Source organism: Chrysochloris asiatica, unplaced genomic scaffold, assembly GCF_000296735.1.
Source record: "Chrysochloris asiatica unplaced genomic scaffold, ChrAsi1.0 scaffold00210, whole genome shotgun sequence".
In the NCBI taxonomy this organism is placed as follows: Eukaryota; Metazoa; Chordata; class Mammalia; order Afrosoricida; family Chrysochloridae; genus Chrysochloris; species Chrysochloris asiatica.
Genome location: NW_006408728.1, coordinates 5,535,230 through 5,549,484, shown reverse-complemented (window position 1 = coordinate 5,549,484; position 14,255 = coordinate 5,535,230). Strand labels below are relative to the sequence as shown.

At 35.5% G+C, this 14,255-nt stretch overlaps 1 protein-coding gene across 2 annotated transcripts in view; it reads right to left on the bottom strand.

The window, feature by feature from the left end:
• Positions 1-1,513: 1,513 nt before the first annotated feature.
• The window catches only part of TRMT1L (tRNA methyltransferase 1 homolog (S. cerevisiae)-like), a 57,516-nt gene continuing 44,774 nt past the window's right edge, over positions 1,514-14,255 (bottom strand). The window contains exons 12-16 of one of the 2 annotated variants that reach the window (XM_006872705.1): positions 13,199-13,277; positions 6,255-6,412; positions 5,393-5,455; positions 1,997-2,123; positions 1,514-1,885 (exon numbers count right to left, since the gene is read on the bottom strand). In XM_006872705.1, the coding sequence (XP_006872767.1) occupies positions 1,633-1,885; positions 1,997-2,123; positions 5,393-5,455; positions 6,255-6,412; positions 13,199-13,277 (680 nt within the window). In that variant the 3' untranslated portion in view covers positions 1,514-1,632. The remainder of the gene's footprint in view (positions 1,886-1,996; positions 2,124-5,392; positions 5,456-6,254; positions 6,413-13,198; positions 13,278-14,255) is intronic. The other variant, XM_006872704.1, reaches the window with a different exon arrangement.

Genomic DNA, 14,255 nt, shown 5'->3' with positions numbered 1-14,255 from the left:
TGCCTTAAATGTGTGAAATTAATGCAAATGTATGTATCTTTTAAACAACAGGAATTTTTATGTTTTTGTATCAAATTAGTATCCTGGCATAAAACCCAACTTAATTATTGATAAAAAATAAGTCAATATTTGAAACTGATACTCAATTTAAGAATATGTTCTGTATCATATGATCCAAATGCTGGTCTGACTTCTGAAATTATAGCAATTTCTCTTTTTTAAGTATACCAAATAATAATCACTTATATTTTTGTGTTCATTTGTAGGTTATAATTTTAACTTGCAGAACTTTAGAAAGCAGAGTTTTTCTCTATATTAGTCATTATAAAAACTAATTTTCACTTCACCTTTTATTTTATTGATATACGATACTACATTAATTTAAAATAAAACCTCTTGAACATATGTTGTAATAGCCCAGATTTTTTTCATTTCTGCTAAATTAATGTTCTATGTTGATTTGCACTCCTCTCCCCAGCCTTATCTATGTCTGTCATAGAATTGCTGTTTCCTAGTAAAACGTACTTAAACATTTCAGTTATAACTCTCTATCCTTCAGCCCCATGTATAATCACTGTCAAAAGGTTCTTCCTTTAAGAAATACGTCAGTGTCAAACATGGATTAAACCTCGAGGCAAAAACAAATTTTAAACCAAATCCTTTTATCTAAAATATAATCAAATAAAGAAAGAATGGTATTTATAGAAACAAGATATTTTTGTCAACTAAGTTTTGTAACCATGTCAGCCTGGATTGATTATATATAAAAAAAGTCAATAAATGGCGAGAGCAAATACACACATTAAAAAAACAACAACAAAAAACTCACTTCAGAAGGTGAAGTTTTACTTCTGAGAGGTAGCACAACCAAGCCAATGAATGTTGTACGTGCATTAATTGAGGCAATTGAGATCACCCGACCATTTAACTTACTAGAAATCTCTTCAAAATTTCAGTGTTTTGGACAACTATATTAGAAGAATGGTCTCAATTTACTTTGACAAAATCTAACTCTGAAGTTTAATTATTTAAACCTTAAACCTGTAAGAAAAGTTTACTTCTGCCTCATGAAGGTATTTAATTTCTCAAAAACTATTAACAGTAATATTAAAGTAATAAAATGTCAGTGTGGAAAGAGGTAGGATTTCCTAAAATTGGAACATATTTTAACTAGGTAACTGTAAGATAGTTTACGTGCACTGGAAGAACACTGGTATTTATTCAATGTTCAATGACTGCTATCTAAAAAGTTCTGCCTTCATTTTGTACATTACAAATAGAAAAACATAAAAATAATCAGTAAGGAGAGAGACTTATATGGCTCTGTACCATGGAATTCCAAATACTCTGCATGTGAAAATTTTCTGAGTTATTCAACAGTAGGGTGATCTCAGTCAGGAACTTGGTTTCATATATGAAATGTTTTCATTAAAAATTTAAAAATTTTCTTTAAAATAAGAAATACCTGGAAAGCATAGCTCCCAAACCAGCTAAGTCAAAAACTGCTAATTTGCTGAATGAAAACAGCACTGTTTTTTATTTTTATACTACTGAACTAAAAGTGTATAGAAAAAGAACTACAGTTGGTTGGCATAGAGAACAAGCAGGTCATCTATATAAATATCTCTACATTTACCATCTTCTGCAGCTGCTTGCTTCTGCTTTATCATCCACTGATATTTCAACTCTGTCAGCTACTGTATCTTCAGATGCTGACTGCACATGACCTTCTGACTGTCCTCCAGTGTAGGTTGGGGTGCTATATTTTAAAAGGATAGATTTAAATTGCATCAGAGGTGCATCTGTACGAACACCCATTGGGTCAAAATGAGTTCGGCTTACTCGAAAGCCTGCTTGAGAAAGATAGCACAAAAATTTTTTTAACCTGCAGTAAGAAAAGAAAAAAAAAATTAAATAAAATTATTATATTTTAATCTAAATCACATCATTAAAACATAAAATACATTCTTTGCCTGTCATTCATTGGCTGTCTTACTTTGGCATATTCATTCCTTTAATGCTGTGTCTGTGGATGTTGTAATAAAAGGGGGGATGTTCAGTACTGTTGTCAGCCTTTTGTCTCTTGGCTAAATTTGTAACCATTTCATTACTTTTTCTCTTTCCTGAAATACACACACACACACACACAGAAAATTAGCATTCTCTTAAAAATCATAAACCAAATACAATTTTTTATAACTCGAGCAGTGGACTGCTTCCCATAAGGTCAGTAGTTCAAACTCACCAGTGGCCCTATGGGAGAAAATGAGGCTGTGTGCTCTGTAAGATCTGCAGTTTCGGAAACCCTGAGTTGGAATTGACTCAACGCAGTGGGGTGGTTTTTACAATTTTATACTTTATCAAGTCAAAACTCTTGACACAAACAATTTCAACCAATTTATCCAATCTCCTGGTGTGGAGCAGGTTAATGCACTGAGCTGCAAAGTCAGTTTGAACCACAAGGTTGGCGGTTCAAGCTCACCACCTGCTCCTTGGAAACTCACAGGGTCATTATGAGTCGGAATCGACTTGATGGCATTTAACAACAATCCAATCTTAATTCTTTTGTGAGTCTACACTTCACATTTTTCACCTGTGAAATTTTAATTTTTGATTTCTCTGATTCAGAACTTTCTGCCTTCTTCAACTTCAAGCCTCAACTCAATTTCTATTTCCTAGAGGAAGACCTATCGGACTTGTGGTATGGCGCTGTAGGTTCAGCACTGAACAGCAAACCACAAGGTTAGCAGTTCAAGCCTACCAGCTGCTCCTAGGAAACTCTACATAGGGCCACTATTATTCAGTACACACTTGATGGCACTTAACAAACAGGAAGACAGAAGTCCTGGTGTAGTGCTGTGGGATAAAGCACTGGACCCAAGGTCAGTTTGAACCACATGGTTGGAGGTTCAAAAGCTCCAATCGCTTCTTGGAACCCCTATACAGGGTTGCTATGAGTCAGAACCAACTCTGCAGCACTTAACAACAAAAAAGGAAGACATTGTGAATTATGGAACAATCACTTCAACAACTTCATTATTGTTAATACTATTATTGTACACTACTCAGAGGTTGATTACATTTTGTCATTTTTTTCTTTTCTTAAAATTGTTTCATGTATTACAAGTCTTTAAAGTGTATAAATCCTTTCTCCACAAATTATGTTCTAAGTTCCTGGGAATAATGTCTTTCATTTTTACACCTGTAGATTCTACTGAATGTGTATATATTCAGTATTTAGTATTGCATACACAGTAGGTCCTCAGCATACAATAAAGCAAACAAACATCTCAAGAGCTTGGTCACAGAAACTGATAAAGATATAATGTATGATATCATTACTTCTTATCCAGTATTAATTTCTCAGTTTTAAGTGAAAGGAGGCAAGCCAGTACAGTTTCTACCAATGTATCCTTCCAAACACCAAGAAGAAAACAACTGGGATAGTATGGATGTTATTGCCAAATCTTAATTTTTTAGGGAACACATTTAACAGTTGGTTAAGCAAAATTATTCAGAGGGCAACTGTGATACACTGAAATATAAACTGCATTAAGAGGTAAACAGATTATTGATGAACTGTTGCCCTTTTTTACATCTGAAAAAAATCACAGATTTGATCCATCCATTAAATCAAATTAAAAACCTTATACTTTCATCACATAAAATATATACCAACGCAAATACTGAAAAGGATATACCCAGAGTTAGTAAAAGTTCTAGGAAAGTCTTAAACTAAAAAATTCAACAGAATACCTTAAGAGTACTATTATTATTAGTACAGGATCTGTTTTTGCCTGGTATTTTCCATTTATCATGGAAAATTTTATGCACTGATAGATAAGTCTTAAAACATTCATAAAATTTTAGAGCTATAAAAGAGCCCACACAGATTAGTCTATTTCCCTTAAATTGTATATGAGAAATGCTCAGAAATTTTAAAGACTTTTCAGACTTACTTATGCCTTACCCAGTGCTCTTTACCTTATACCAGAATGATTCTTTTTCTGCCTTCCAATAGAGAAATTTAGTAGTGTATATAATTTTTAAGCTATGTGAATGTTAGTATAGTTGAAAACTCCTGGTATGGCAATGCAGGATAAGTACTTGACTGCTAACTACAAGGTCAATGGTTCAAACTCACCAGCTACTTCTTGGAAACCTATGCATGACTGCTATGAGTTAATGGCACCTAACAATCAACAACAGCAAACAACTTAAAGATGCCACATGAACATGACTGCTTTATGAATCATGCAGTAGTTATAAAGCCATATGCTATAAAAAAACCTATTTTAAGTTTTCTAATTTTTGAAGGTAAACACTACAATGCTGAGCAACTAATACAAAATTATAGCTTTTTGTTCTTTCAACCTTGACATCGTTTATGTTTTTTCTCTAACCAAAACACATTTGGAATCTAAAATTCTTTGCAAAAGCAAAACAAAAGACACCTTAGATACTGACATTTCAAATATTAATACCCTTCTGATAGAAAATCTTGACAGAACAAAATCTAACACTTAACTCTAACTTTATCATTTATAGCTGAATCTTACTTTGGCTCACCTGGTACTTTTCTAGATCTTATAGTACTTTCAAGGGGATCATCTCATATTGAAATGTGAACAAAGTACAAGTTAATAAAAATTTTGAACTTTGTGAATGCCAGATAAACAAGTTTAACTATGATTATGTTGTTAGTATATGATGAAAATGCATTTTTAAGTAGGTTACCATAGCAACCTATTCTCTTTCTACCCTTCTGCTACCATTTCTTTGTGTTGATACACACACACATATACATATATATATGTACGGAGTCCTAGCGTGGTGCTGTGGGTTAATGCACTAGACTGCAAAGCTGGTTTGAACTGCAAGGTTGGCGGTTCAAGCTCACCAGTCGCTCCTTGGAAGCCCTATACAGGGCATTATGGTTTGGAACCGACTCAATAGCACTTAATAACAAGAACAATATATACTCATATAAGGAGCTCTAGCTGGTAGCGTAGTGGTTACGAATCAGGCTGCAAAACTTAAGGCCAACAGTTCGAAACTACCAGCGGCTCCACAGGAGAAAGATGAGGCGTTCTGCTCCCGTAAAGATTTACAGCCGCAGAAACCCTGTACAGGGTCGCTATGGGTCGGAACCAACTCAACGGCACTTAACAACAACAACAACAGTAGCATAGTGGTTATGAGTCAGGCTGCTAACTTTAAGGTCAGCAGTTTGAAACTACTTCCTGTTCTATGGGAGAAAGATGAGGCTTTCTGCTCCTGTAAAAATTTACAGTCTTGGAAATCCTATACAGGGCCAGTATGAGTTGGAAACTACTCCACAGCACACAACCACCATTAATACATATGTGTATATTTGTACTGAAATACATACCTTGTGCAATATAATGATCTGTTGTGGTGTCATCTGTAGTTTTAGGACATACGCCATATTCTTCTAACATGAAAACAAATGGAAATAACAAAGTATTTTATAAAAATGACATTAATAATTCAAATTTTAAATAAAAGTTTTTGAAATTCAATCCATACTGCTTTTATGAAAATATGAGATTTTTGTCCAAAACAGATTGCAAGAATTACTTCTTAAAATCCTCTCTAAGAAAACTACTTATGGAAAAGCTAGGATATTTAATGTTGCTATTATTATTAAGTGCCATCAAGTTGTTTCCGACTCACAGTGACCCTGTATAAGGTTTTCCAAGAGTGGCTAGTGGGTCTGAATCATCAACCTTGTGGTAAGCAGTCCAATACTTACCCTACAGCACCACACCAGGACCCCGGATATTTAATAGGCCCATCTTTATATCAATAGCTTGATAAGACTATAAAAGTCCATTTACATTAAAGATTAAAAAAAAAGAAGGAAAAAACTTTACTGAGTGATAAATGCAAATCTATCTTCCATGTCTCAACGGACATTACCAAAATTAATTGCACTAACATTCTTAAAAATGATCTAAGATTTCTCTGCCTAGAAAGTAGATAAAACAACAAAGGACTTTTCATTTTTATTTTGTGAAATAAAATTCACTATTTCAGATCTTGAGTAGAAACCTGAAAAAAGTTTTGTATTTAAAAAATAATTTTGGAAAACAGTTTAGAAACCAGATTATGATTAGACTTATTAGAGACTTATTTAAAGCATTCTAGTTATATTGTTTTTGATGGTCAAATCAAATAAAGACAAAAAGGTTATAGTCTTTTTGATAACTGGTTTATAATCTAGCTTTTACCTAGCTTGTTGACATTTGAAGATGAAAGCTGACTTTGAGGAGTACACTCTGATTCAAAGATTAACGTCTTTATTAGGGTCTGAATGTCATCTAAACCATGGTGAAGAGATTCAAGTAACATTCTTTTGAGGAAACCAGTATTGAAAAGGGAACTTGACCTGAAAAAGAAAATATATTGAGAACTAGGTTAGAGAAATATTTATTTAAAATAAGTCTCTATAATTTTAACAATTCATATAAATAAGTTGTTAAGTGTCATCAAGTCAATTCTGACCCATAACAACCCTGTATATGGTTTCCAAGGAGCAGCTGGTGAGCTTGAATCACTGGCCTTGCAGTCCAAATGACTTTGTAGTCTGACACATTAGCCCATAGTGCCACACCAAGACTCCAAGATAAGTAAGTGGTGGTGGTGGTTATGTGCTGTGGAGTCGGAATCTACTCATAGCAACCCTGTACAGGGTTTCCAAGGCTGTAAATCTTTACGGGAGCAGAAAGCCTCATGTTTCTCCCGCTGACAGCTGGTAGTTTCGAACTGCTGACCTTAAGGTTTACAGCCCGATTCGTAACCACTATGCTACCAGAGCTCCTTAAGTAGGATATAGTAAATACTGAAACTCAGAAAGAATATATAACTTAATTTAAAATAGTTTACCCACTATTTTTTTAAATCATCTCAGTTCTCTAAGCTAGTGGGGTAAGTCCAGCAAACTTCATTCACAATAAACAAACAAGAATTCGGTGCTGTGGGTTAAAATGCGTTAGATTGCAAAGTCGGTTTGAACTGCAAGGTTGGTGGTTCAAGCTCACCGGTTGCTCCTTGGAAACCCTCTAGAGGGTTGCTATGTGTCAGAACTGACTCGACGACACTTAACAACAACAACATAATAGACAGCATTGTGGGATATATGGTGATCAGTGAGAGATCAATGTAAGCTATGCTAATGGGAATTCAGAGATTTGGGGATGATGAACTAAGGAGAGACTTAAAAGAGAAAGCCGAACGTGAACTGGAGGTGGGAGCCCTGAGGAAGGCATTCTAGGTGAAAATAAAGTGAGTTTTGAGGATATTAAAAGGTATGGTTTACAACCCAGTCTTAGGAAACAGAAAACCTGTTTTGGCTATGAATGTGCCATTAATTTGTTTGGTCAGTTTTAGTAACCACTTTAAGAATTCTGTGCCACAATTTCTCATCTGTAAAATGAACAAATTGAGCTATATTCTGGATTGTGTAGTCGTTATTCTTAATTTCCCCAGTCACAGATCAATGAGTAGGATCAATTTATAGCAGATGACTGAGGTTAGAAGAGTACAAGAAGATAAAACTGGCCTGGTCATTCTTTTTTAAGATAAATAATATTTCAATGCAATATTTAATAAAATACAAATGCAAAAAGATCTATAAACAGTTTTTCAATAAAGACAGGAAACAGTTCTGTGCTAAGCCATACTGGAGCCTGAGGTCAAAGAAAACATCAGTATTAAGTCCTTCCTTTTTTTTACATCCTCTTGTCATGGTCCTTGACAACATTTCTTATCCTTTCTAAGTCTCCTTTGAGGATTAAGCTGTTCTTCTGAGTCCTCTCAGTGTTACAGGATTCCTCATACCTCCCTTCTGTCTGTCGCCTCTTCTGTCACTTCTACTACCTGCCTCATTGGACAGGATATCTGTAGAGATACTATAACTTCTACACAACTTGCCACCGTCTCAGAATTCTTATAATTGCGCAGGCAAAATACTATTTTGAAAATCTCTTGCCTGCCCCTCATGATTCATTTCCCTTTTCCACACTTTTTGCCTTTCTGACTTTCCTTCAAGCAGTTCCTTCCCATTCTCCTTTTGCCTTTATGAACAGGCAGTCTTTGGGTCTTTGGGTTACTGACTAACAAGAACTGGTTGGTGGTTGTGTGCTGTCCTGTTCATTCTGACTCATAGGCACTCTGTATAGGTATAGATTTTTCGAGGCTGTAAATCTTTAAAGGAGCAGAAAGCCCCTCCCTCCAATGGAGTACTGGTGGAATGAACTGCTGACTCTACAGTTAGCATTCCAACAGGTAATTCATCATATTACGAGCTCCGACTACTTGTCCTTAGTGTAAATTTGCCCTCATTTTGAAAAGAATGAACCAACTGACAATTCTTCATCACAATCACCTTCACTTGCTGCATGTGGAACTTTAAAATCTCACATTAAAGTAAACCATAGTCACTTATGTACAAACACACACATATATATGATCTACGCATGTCATTTGCCCATTTTAAAATTGGTGTCTGTCATTTTGTTGTTGAGCTGGCAAAGTTTTTATACAAGGGCACTTCAAAAAGTTCGTGGAAAACAAATTTCATTATCTTTCAATTTCCGCTTTCCTTTAACTTTTTTTTAACTTTTTATTGTGAACTGAGTGAAAGTTTACAGGGAAGATTATCAGTTTTACATTCAACAAATCATATACTTTGTTTTATTACAATACTTATAATCCCCTCCACGTACCATCAGTTAACAGTGTTTCTCTACATATATTTTAGCTCTTTTTTGAGTTTTTTTTCAAAAATATTCAGGCATATATAATAATTTAAACCACCAAAGGGCATTGCCTCCTGGCTGCCTCCTGGCTACCAGCTCTCAGTCCCTCTCTTTCCATGAATCTAGAGTCCTCAGCTGCTCCCTCTCTCCATGTCCCCATCTCTGCCTCCATCTCTGGTTTCACTGCTTCTCTGGATAAGGTCCCACATTCCAATTGCGCTCTTCTCCCTTGATGGTCCTAGGGTCCTGTTTCTGGACTGTAAGATTAACTACTCCCCCTTTTTGTTACAAAACTTCTACCTTTATTTACAATTGTGAAAGTTAACAATTAGTTATTCAGTGGGGACTCTATCTTCCCTTTAACTTTTTGAAATTCCCTCATATTCTGGATATTAAAACCTTTATCAGCTATATGATTTCCAAATATTGTCTCCCATTCTGTATATGGTCTTTTTAACTTTCTTCATCTGGCTAGGCAAACTTAATCTAATGGTAGTTACATATGCTAAAGATAAAATAATACGCATCAACAAGAAGTTATTTACCATTTAAGATACTTTCTAGATTCAGCATATAGCTAAATCAGGACCTGGTAAAGTAACAATGTGAAATTTTGCAATGATTTTTATCATAATATTCTTAGTAATCTCAAATTCCTATAAGAAACCTCTAATAACAACAAGTATACTGTAAGGATCCGAGTTAAATAAATTCAAATTTATTAAGAATACAGTAACTTCTTACTAATGATACAAAAGCACATAGTATCTTTTAGTTCCATTTTTCCACGAACTTTCTGAAGCCCCCTTGTACATGAAATGTCTGCCATTGTGTCCTATTTAAGCAGCTTCACCTAAAACAAAGGACATTTCATATGTCCTTCTTGCTTAAACTAATTCCTCAATGACTTTGTAAAATTGGCAATTCAATAAAATGTTACCACAATCACCTCAAAATCACACTCTACTTCTCTAATTATCAATATTATTTACTATTTTAAAATTAATTCTATAGTTTGCAGATGTTTCACTTCTCTGCCTCAATTATTAGGGAGAATGATGATGTTTGTTAGGTGAGCCAAATCGTTACTGACTCATAGCAACCCCGATGTTCACTAGAATGAAATACTGGCCAGTTTTGCATCATCCTCACAATCATTGCTATGTTTAAGTCCATTGCTGCAGCCACTGGGTCAGTACATCCATTAAGGGTCTTTTTTTGTCCACTCTCCACTTTACCAAGCATGATAGCATGTCCAAAGTACAAGAAATGAGTCTCAACATCTTGGCTTCCAAAGATTATTCTGGTTGTACTTCTTCTAAGACAGATATGTCTGTTTTTCTGGCAGTCCATGGCATATTCAATATCCTTCACCAACACCATCATTCAAATGGATCAATTCTTCTCTGATTTTCCTTATTCATTATTCCACTTTTCTATGAGTAAGAGGCAACTGAAAATATCATGGCATGGGTTATGTGCAACTTAGCCTTCAAAGTGACATTTTTGCTCTTTAACAGTTTAAAGAGGTCTTTTACAGCAGATTTGCCTACTGCAGTACGTAAATTGATCTCTAGACTGCTGCTTCCATAAGCATTGATTATGGATCCAAGTAAAACTAAATCCTTGACAACTTCAATCTTTTCTTCATTAATCATGATGTTTTTCACTGGTTTGGGTGTGAGGATTTTTGTTTTATGTTGAGGTGTGATCCATACTGTAGGCTGTAGTCTTTAATCCTCTTCACTTTCAGCCAGTAAGGTTGTGTCATCTACGTATCACAGACTGTCAATGAGTTTCCTCCAGTCCTGATGCTGCATTCTTCCTATGGAACAGCTTCTCAGATTATTTGTTCAATGTTGTTGTTGCTATTAAGTACCTTCAAGTCAGTTCTGACTCATAGTGATCTGGTATATGGTTTCCAAGGAGCAACCAGGAGTTTGAAACCCCGACCTGCGGTTAGCAGTCCAGTGCTTATCTTACAGTGCCACATGATGAAGGGATACAACTCTGGCATAAAGCTTTCCTGATTTTAAATCACACAATGTCTCTTTGCTCTGTTTGAACAACTGCTTCTTGATCTGTATATGGGTTCCACATGAGCACAATTAAGTGTTCTGGAATTTTTAATCTTCACAATAGTGTCCATATTTTGTTATGATCCCAGCAATCAAAGGTCTTTGCGTAGTCAATAAAGCACAAGTAAATATCTTTTTGATATTCTTTTCTTTAAACAAAGATCCATGTGATGTCAGCAATGATATATCTTGCCCTCTTCCAAATCCAGCTTGAATTTCTGGCAGTTCCCTCCCTGTTTATGTACTGCTACAACAATCTCTGAATTACCTCCAGCAAAATTTAACTTGTGGGTAATAGTACTGATATTGTTACATGATTATCATATCCTGTTGGATCAACTTTCTTTGGAATGGGCATAAACATGTGTCTATTCCAGTCAGCTGGCCAAGCAGTTGTCTTCTAAATTTCTTGGCACAGATGAGTGACAATTTTCAGTGCTGCTTCAGTGTGTTTAGACAGTTCAGTTGGTATTCTGTCAATTTCTGGAGCCTTGTTTATTCAATGCCTTCAGTGCAACTTGAACTTCTGTCTTTAATACCATCAGTTCTTGATCATATACTATCTCCTGAAATGGTTAAATGTCAACCAATTCTTTTTGGCACAGTGCCTTTGTATGTTCCACCCATTTTTTTTCTTCTTTTTTTTTTTAAATCAAATTCCTGAGTATTTTGCAGATAACACCTTTTAATATTGCAACTCAAGGCTTGAATCTTTTTTTTTCCCAGGCCTTTCAGCTTGAGAAATCCTGAGTGTGTGCTTCTCTTTTGGTTGTTTAGCTCGATGTCTCTGCATACTTTGTCTTCAAGTCACTTTTTGAAATTCTCTGTTCTTCTTTTTTACTTCATCATTTCTTCCATTCACTTTAGCTTCTCTACACTCTAGAGCAAGTTTCAGAGTCTCTACTCACATCAGTTTGGTCTTTTCTTTATCTTTTTGCTTTCTTTTTGTAAAATATTCTGGATGTCATCCCACATCTAGTCTAATCTTCAGTCACTAGTGTTCAAAGTATCAAATCTGTTTTTGAGATGGTCTCTAAACTGAGGTGGAATATACTCAAGGTCATATTTTGGCTCTCGAGGACGTATTTTAATTTTCTTTGGCTACAATGTGAACTTGCACATGAGCAACTGATGGTCTGTTCTGCAACTGGCCCTGAGCCATGTTCTGATTGATGATATTAAGCTTCTCTATATTCTCTTTCCACAGATACAGTCGATTTGATTTCTGTGTGTTCTATTTGGTGAGGTCCACATGTATAGTCTGTCTATATTTTTGAAAAAAGGTATTTGCAATTAAGAAGTCGTTAGCCTTGAAAAATTCTGCCATGCTATCTCTGGCAATGTTTCTACTGCCAAGGTCCTATTTCCTTTTTACCAATTCTTTTCCACAACATTTGCATTACCATAACCAGTTATCATCAATGCAACCTGATGACATGTTTTATCAATTTTATAATAAAGAAGTTGGGAGAAATCTTCAAGTTCTTCATCTTTGGTTTCAGTAGTTGGTACATTAATTTGAATAATCATTGTATTAACTGGTCTTCCTTACAGGCCTACAGCTATTATCCTATCACTGACAACATTGTACTTCAGGGCAGATCTTGATTTATTCTTTTTTATGATGAAAGCAACACCATTCATCTTCAAGCTGATATTCCTGGTATAGTAAACAATATTCAGAGGCCAATACCAATTGATTTTAGTTCACTAATGCCTAAGAGATCAATCTCTATGCATTTTATATAATTCTTAATTGTCCACTTCTAAAAAATTAGCCTCTGAAAACTTTGTTAATAGCAGAGGAACACTGTATAATATAGCGCCAAAAGATGAGCCTCTTAATTGGAAGGTACTCAAAATATGACCAGGGAAGAGCTGTTCCCTCACAGTAGAGTCAATCTTAATAATGCGGATGAAGGACAGTTTTTGGGAGATTTTTGTTAAATGCTGTCAAATTGGTTCTGACTCACAGTGACCCTGTATAGGGTTTCTGAGGATTTTCAGGTGAATGATATGAAAAGAGATGAATACTTCAGCTTCATGGTAGGAGAGGAATCATTTAAGAGTTTACATATACTTAAAAAAATTTGAATGTAAATTTGCTTGTCTGTTGCCTCTGATAAATACATATTGGTGCTGTTGTTAATTGCCATGCAGTCGGTTCTGACTCATAGCAACCTTGTTTCAGATTTCTGAGGGGTAGCTGGTGGGTTTGAACTACCTACTATGTTATTCATAGTCCAGTCCTGATCCTACAGTGCCACACAAGGATTAGCAATTAATAAATCAATATATAAATCAATTATGAACATGCAATTATAATTAGGCACATACCAAAGAGGTCCAAGTTCTATTGCTGTCTTTCCAGGCATGCTTCCATGACAGTTACAGGGTAGCTGTCTATATGGATTTTCTGTAAGAAAATAATAAAAAGGGAAATCAAAGGAAAATGGCTGATATTAGGAATAACTGTTATATTAATAATTTGTAGCTACTATATACTGAGGGTCTACTATGTGCCAAGTATTGTACTAAAGATTTTATATACATGAAAATTTTTAATCATTCCAATTCTGAGGTATAATTTACATGGAATAAAATATAGACTTTTATATAAAAAAGCTAATAGATTTTGACAAATATACACATCCATGTAACCACCACCCCAGTCAAACTATAGAACATTTACATTACTTCAAAAGGTCTTCTTGTACTCCTTCCCAGTTACTGTCTAACCCAGGTAATCATGGATCTGCTTTCAAACATTAGAGGCATGCTGTTGTTGCTGCTGAGTATAATCGAGTTGGCTCTGATTCACAGAGACACTATATAGGGTTTACAAGGAGTAGCTGGTGGGTTTCAACTGCACACCTTGTAGTTTGCAGACCAGTATTGATCCTACAGGAGTCCAACATCACTACAGACGTTGTTGTGGTTGTTAGGTGCCACTGAGTCAGTACCAACTCATAGTGACCTTATGCACAGCACCCTGATCCTGGGCCAACTTCATTATTGTTGCCATGCTTGAGTCCATTGATGCTGCCACTTTGCCAATCTGTCTCGCTGGGGGTCTTCCTCTTTTTCTCTACCCTCCACCCTACAAAACATGATATCCTTCTCCAGGGAATGGTCCCTCATGACAATATATTCGAAGTATAAGAGACAAAGTTTGGCCATCCTGGCCTCCAAGGAGCACTCTGGCTGCACTTCTTGCAACACAGATCTGTTGGTTCTTTTGGCAGCCCATGGCATTTTGAATATCCTCCTCCAACACCACAACTCAAAATCATCAATTCTTCTACGGTCTTCCTTATTCACTGTCCAACTTTCGCATGCATATAAGGTTACTGACAATACCATGGCTTGGGTCAGGCGCACTTTAGTCTTCAAG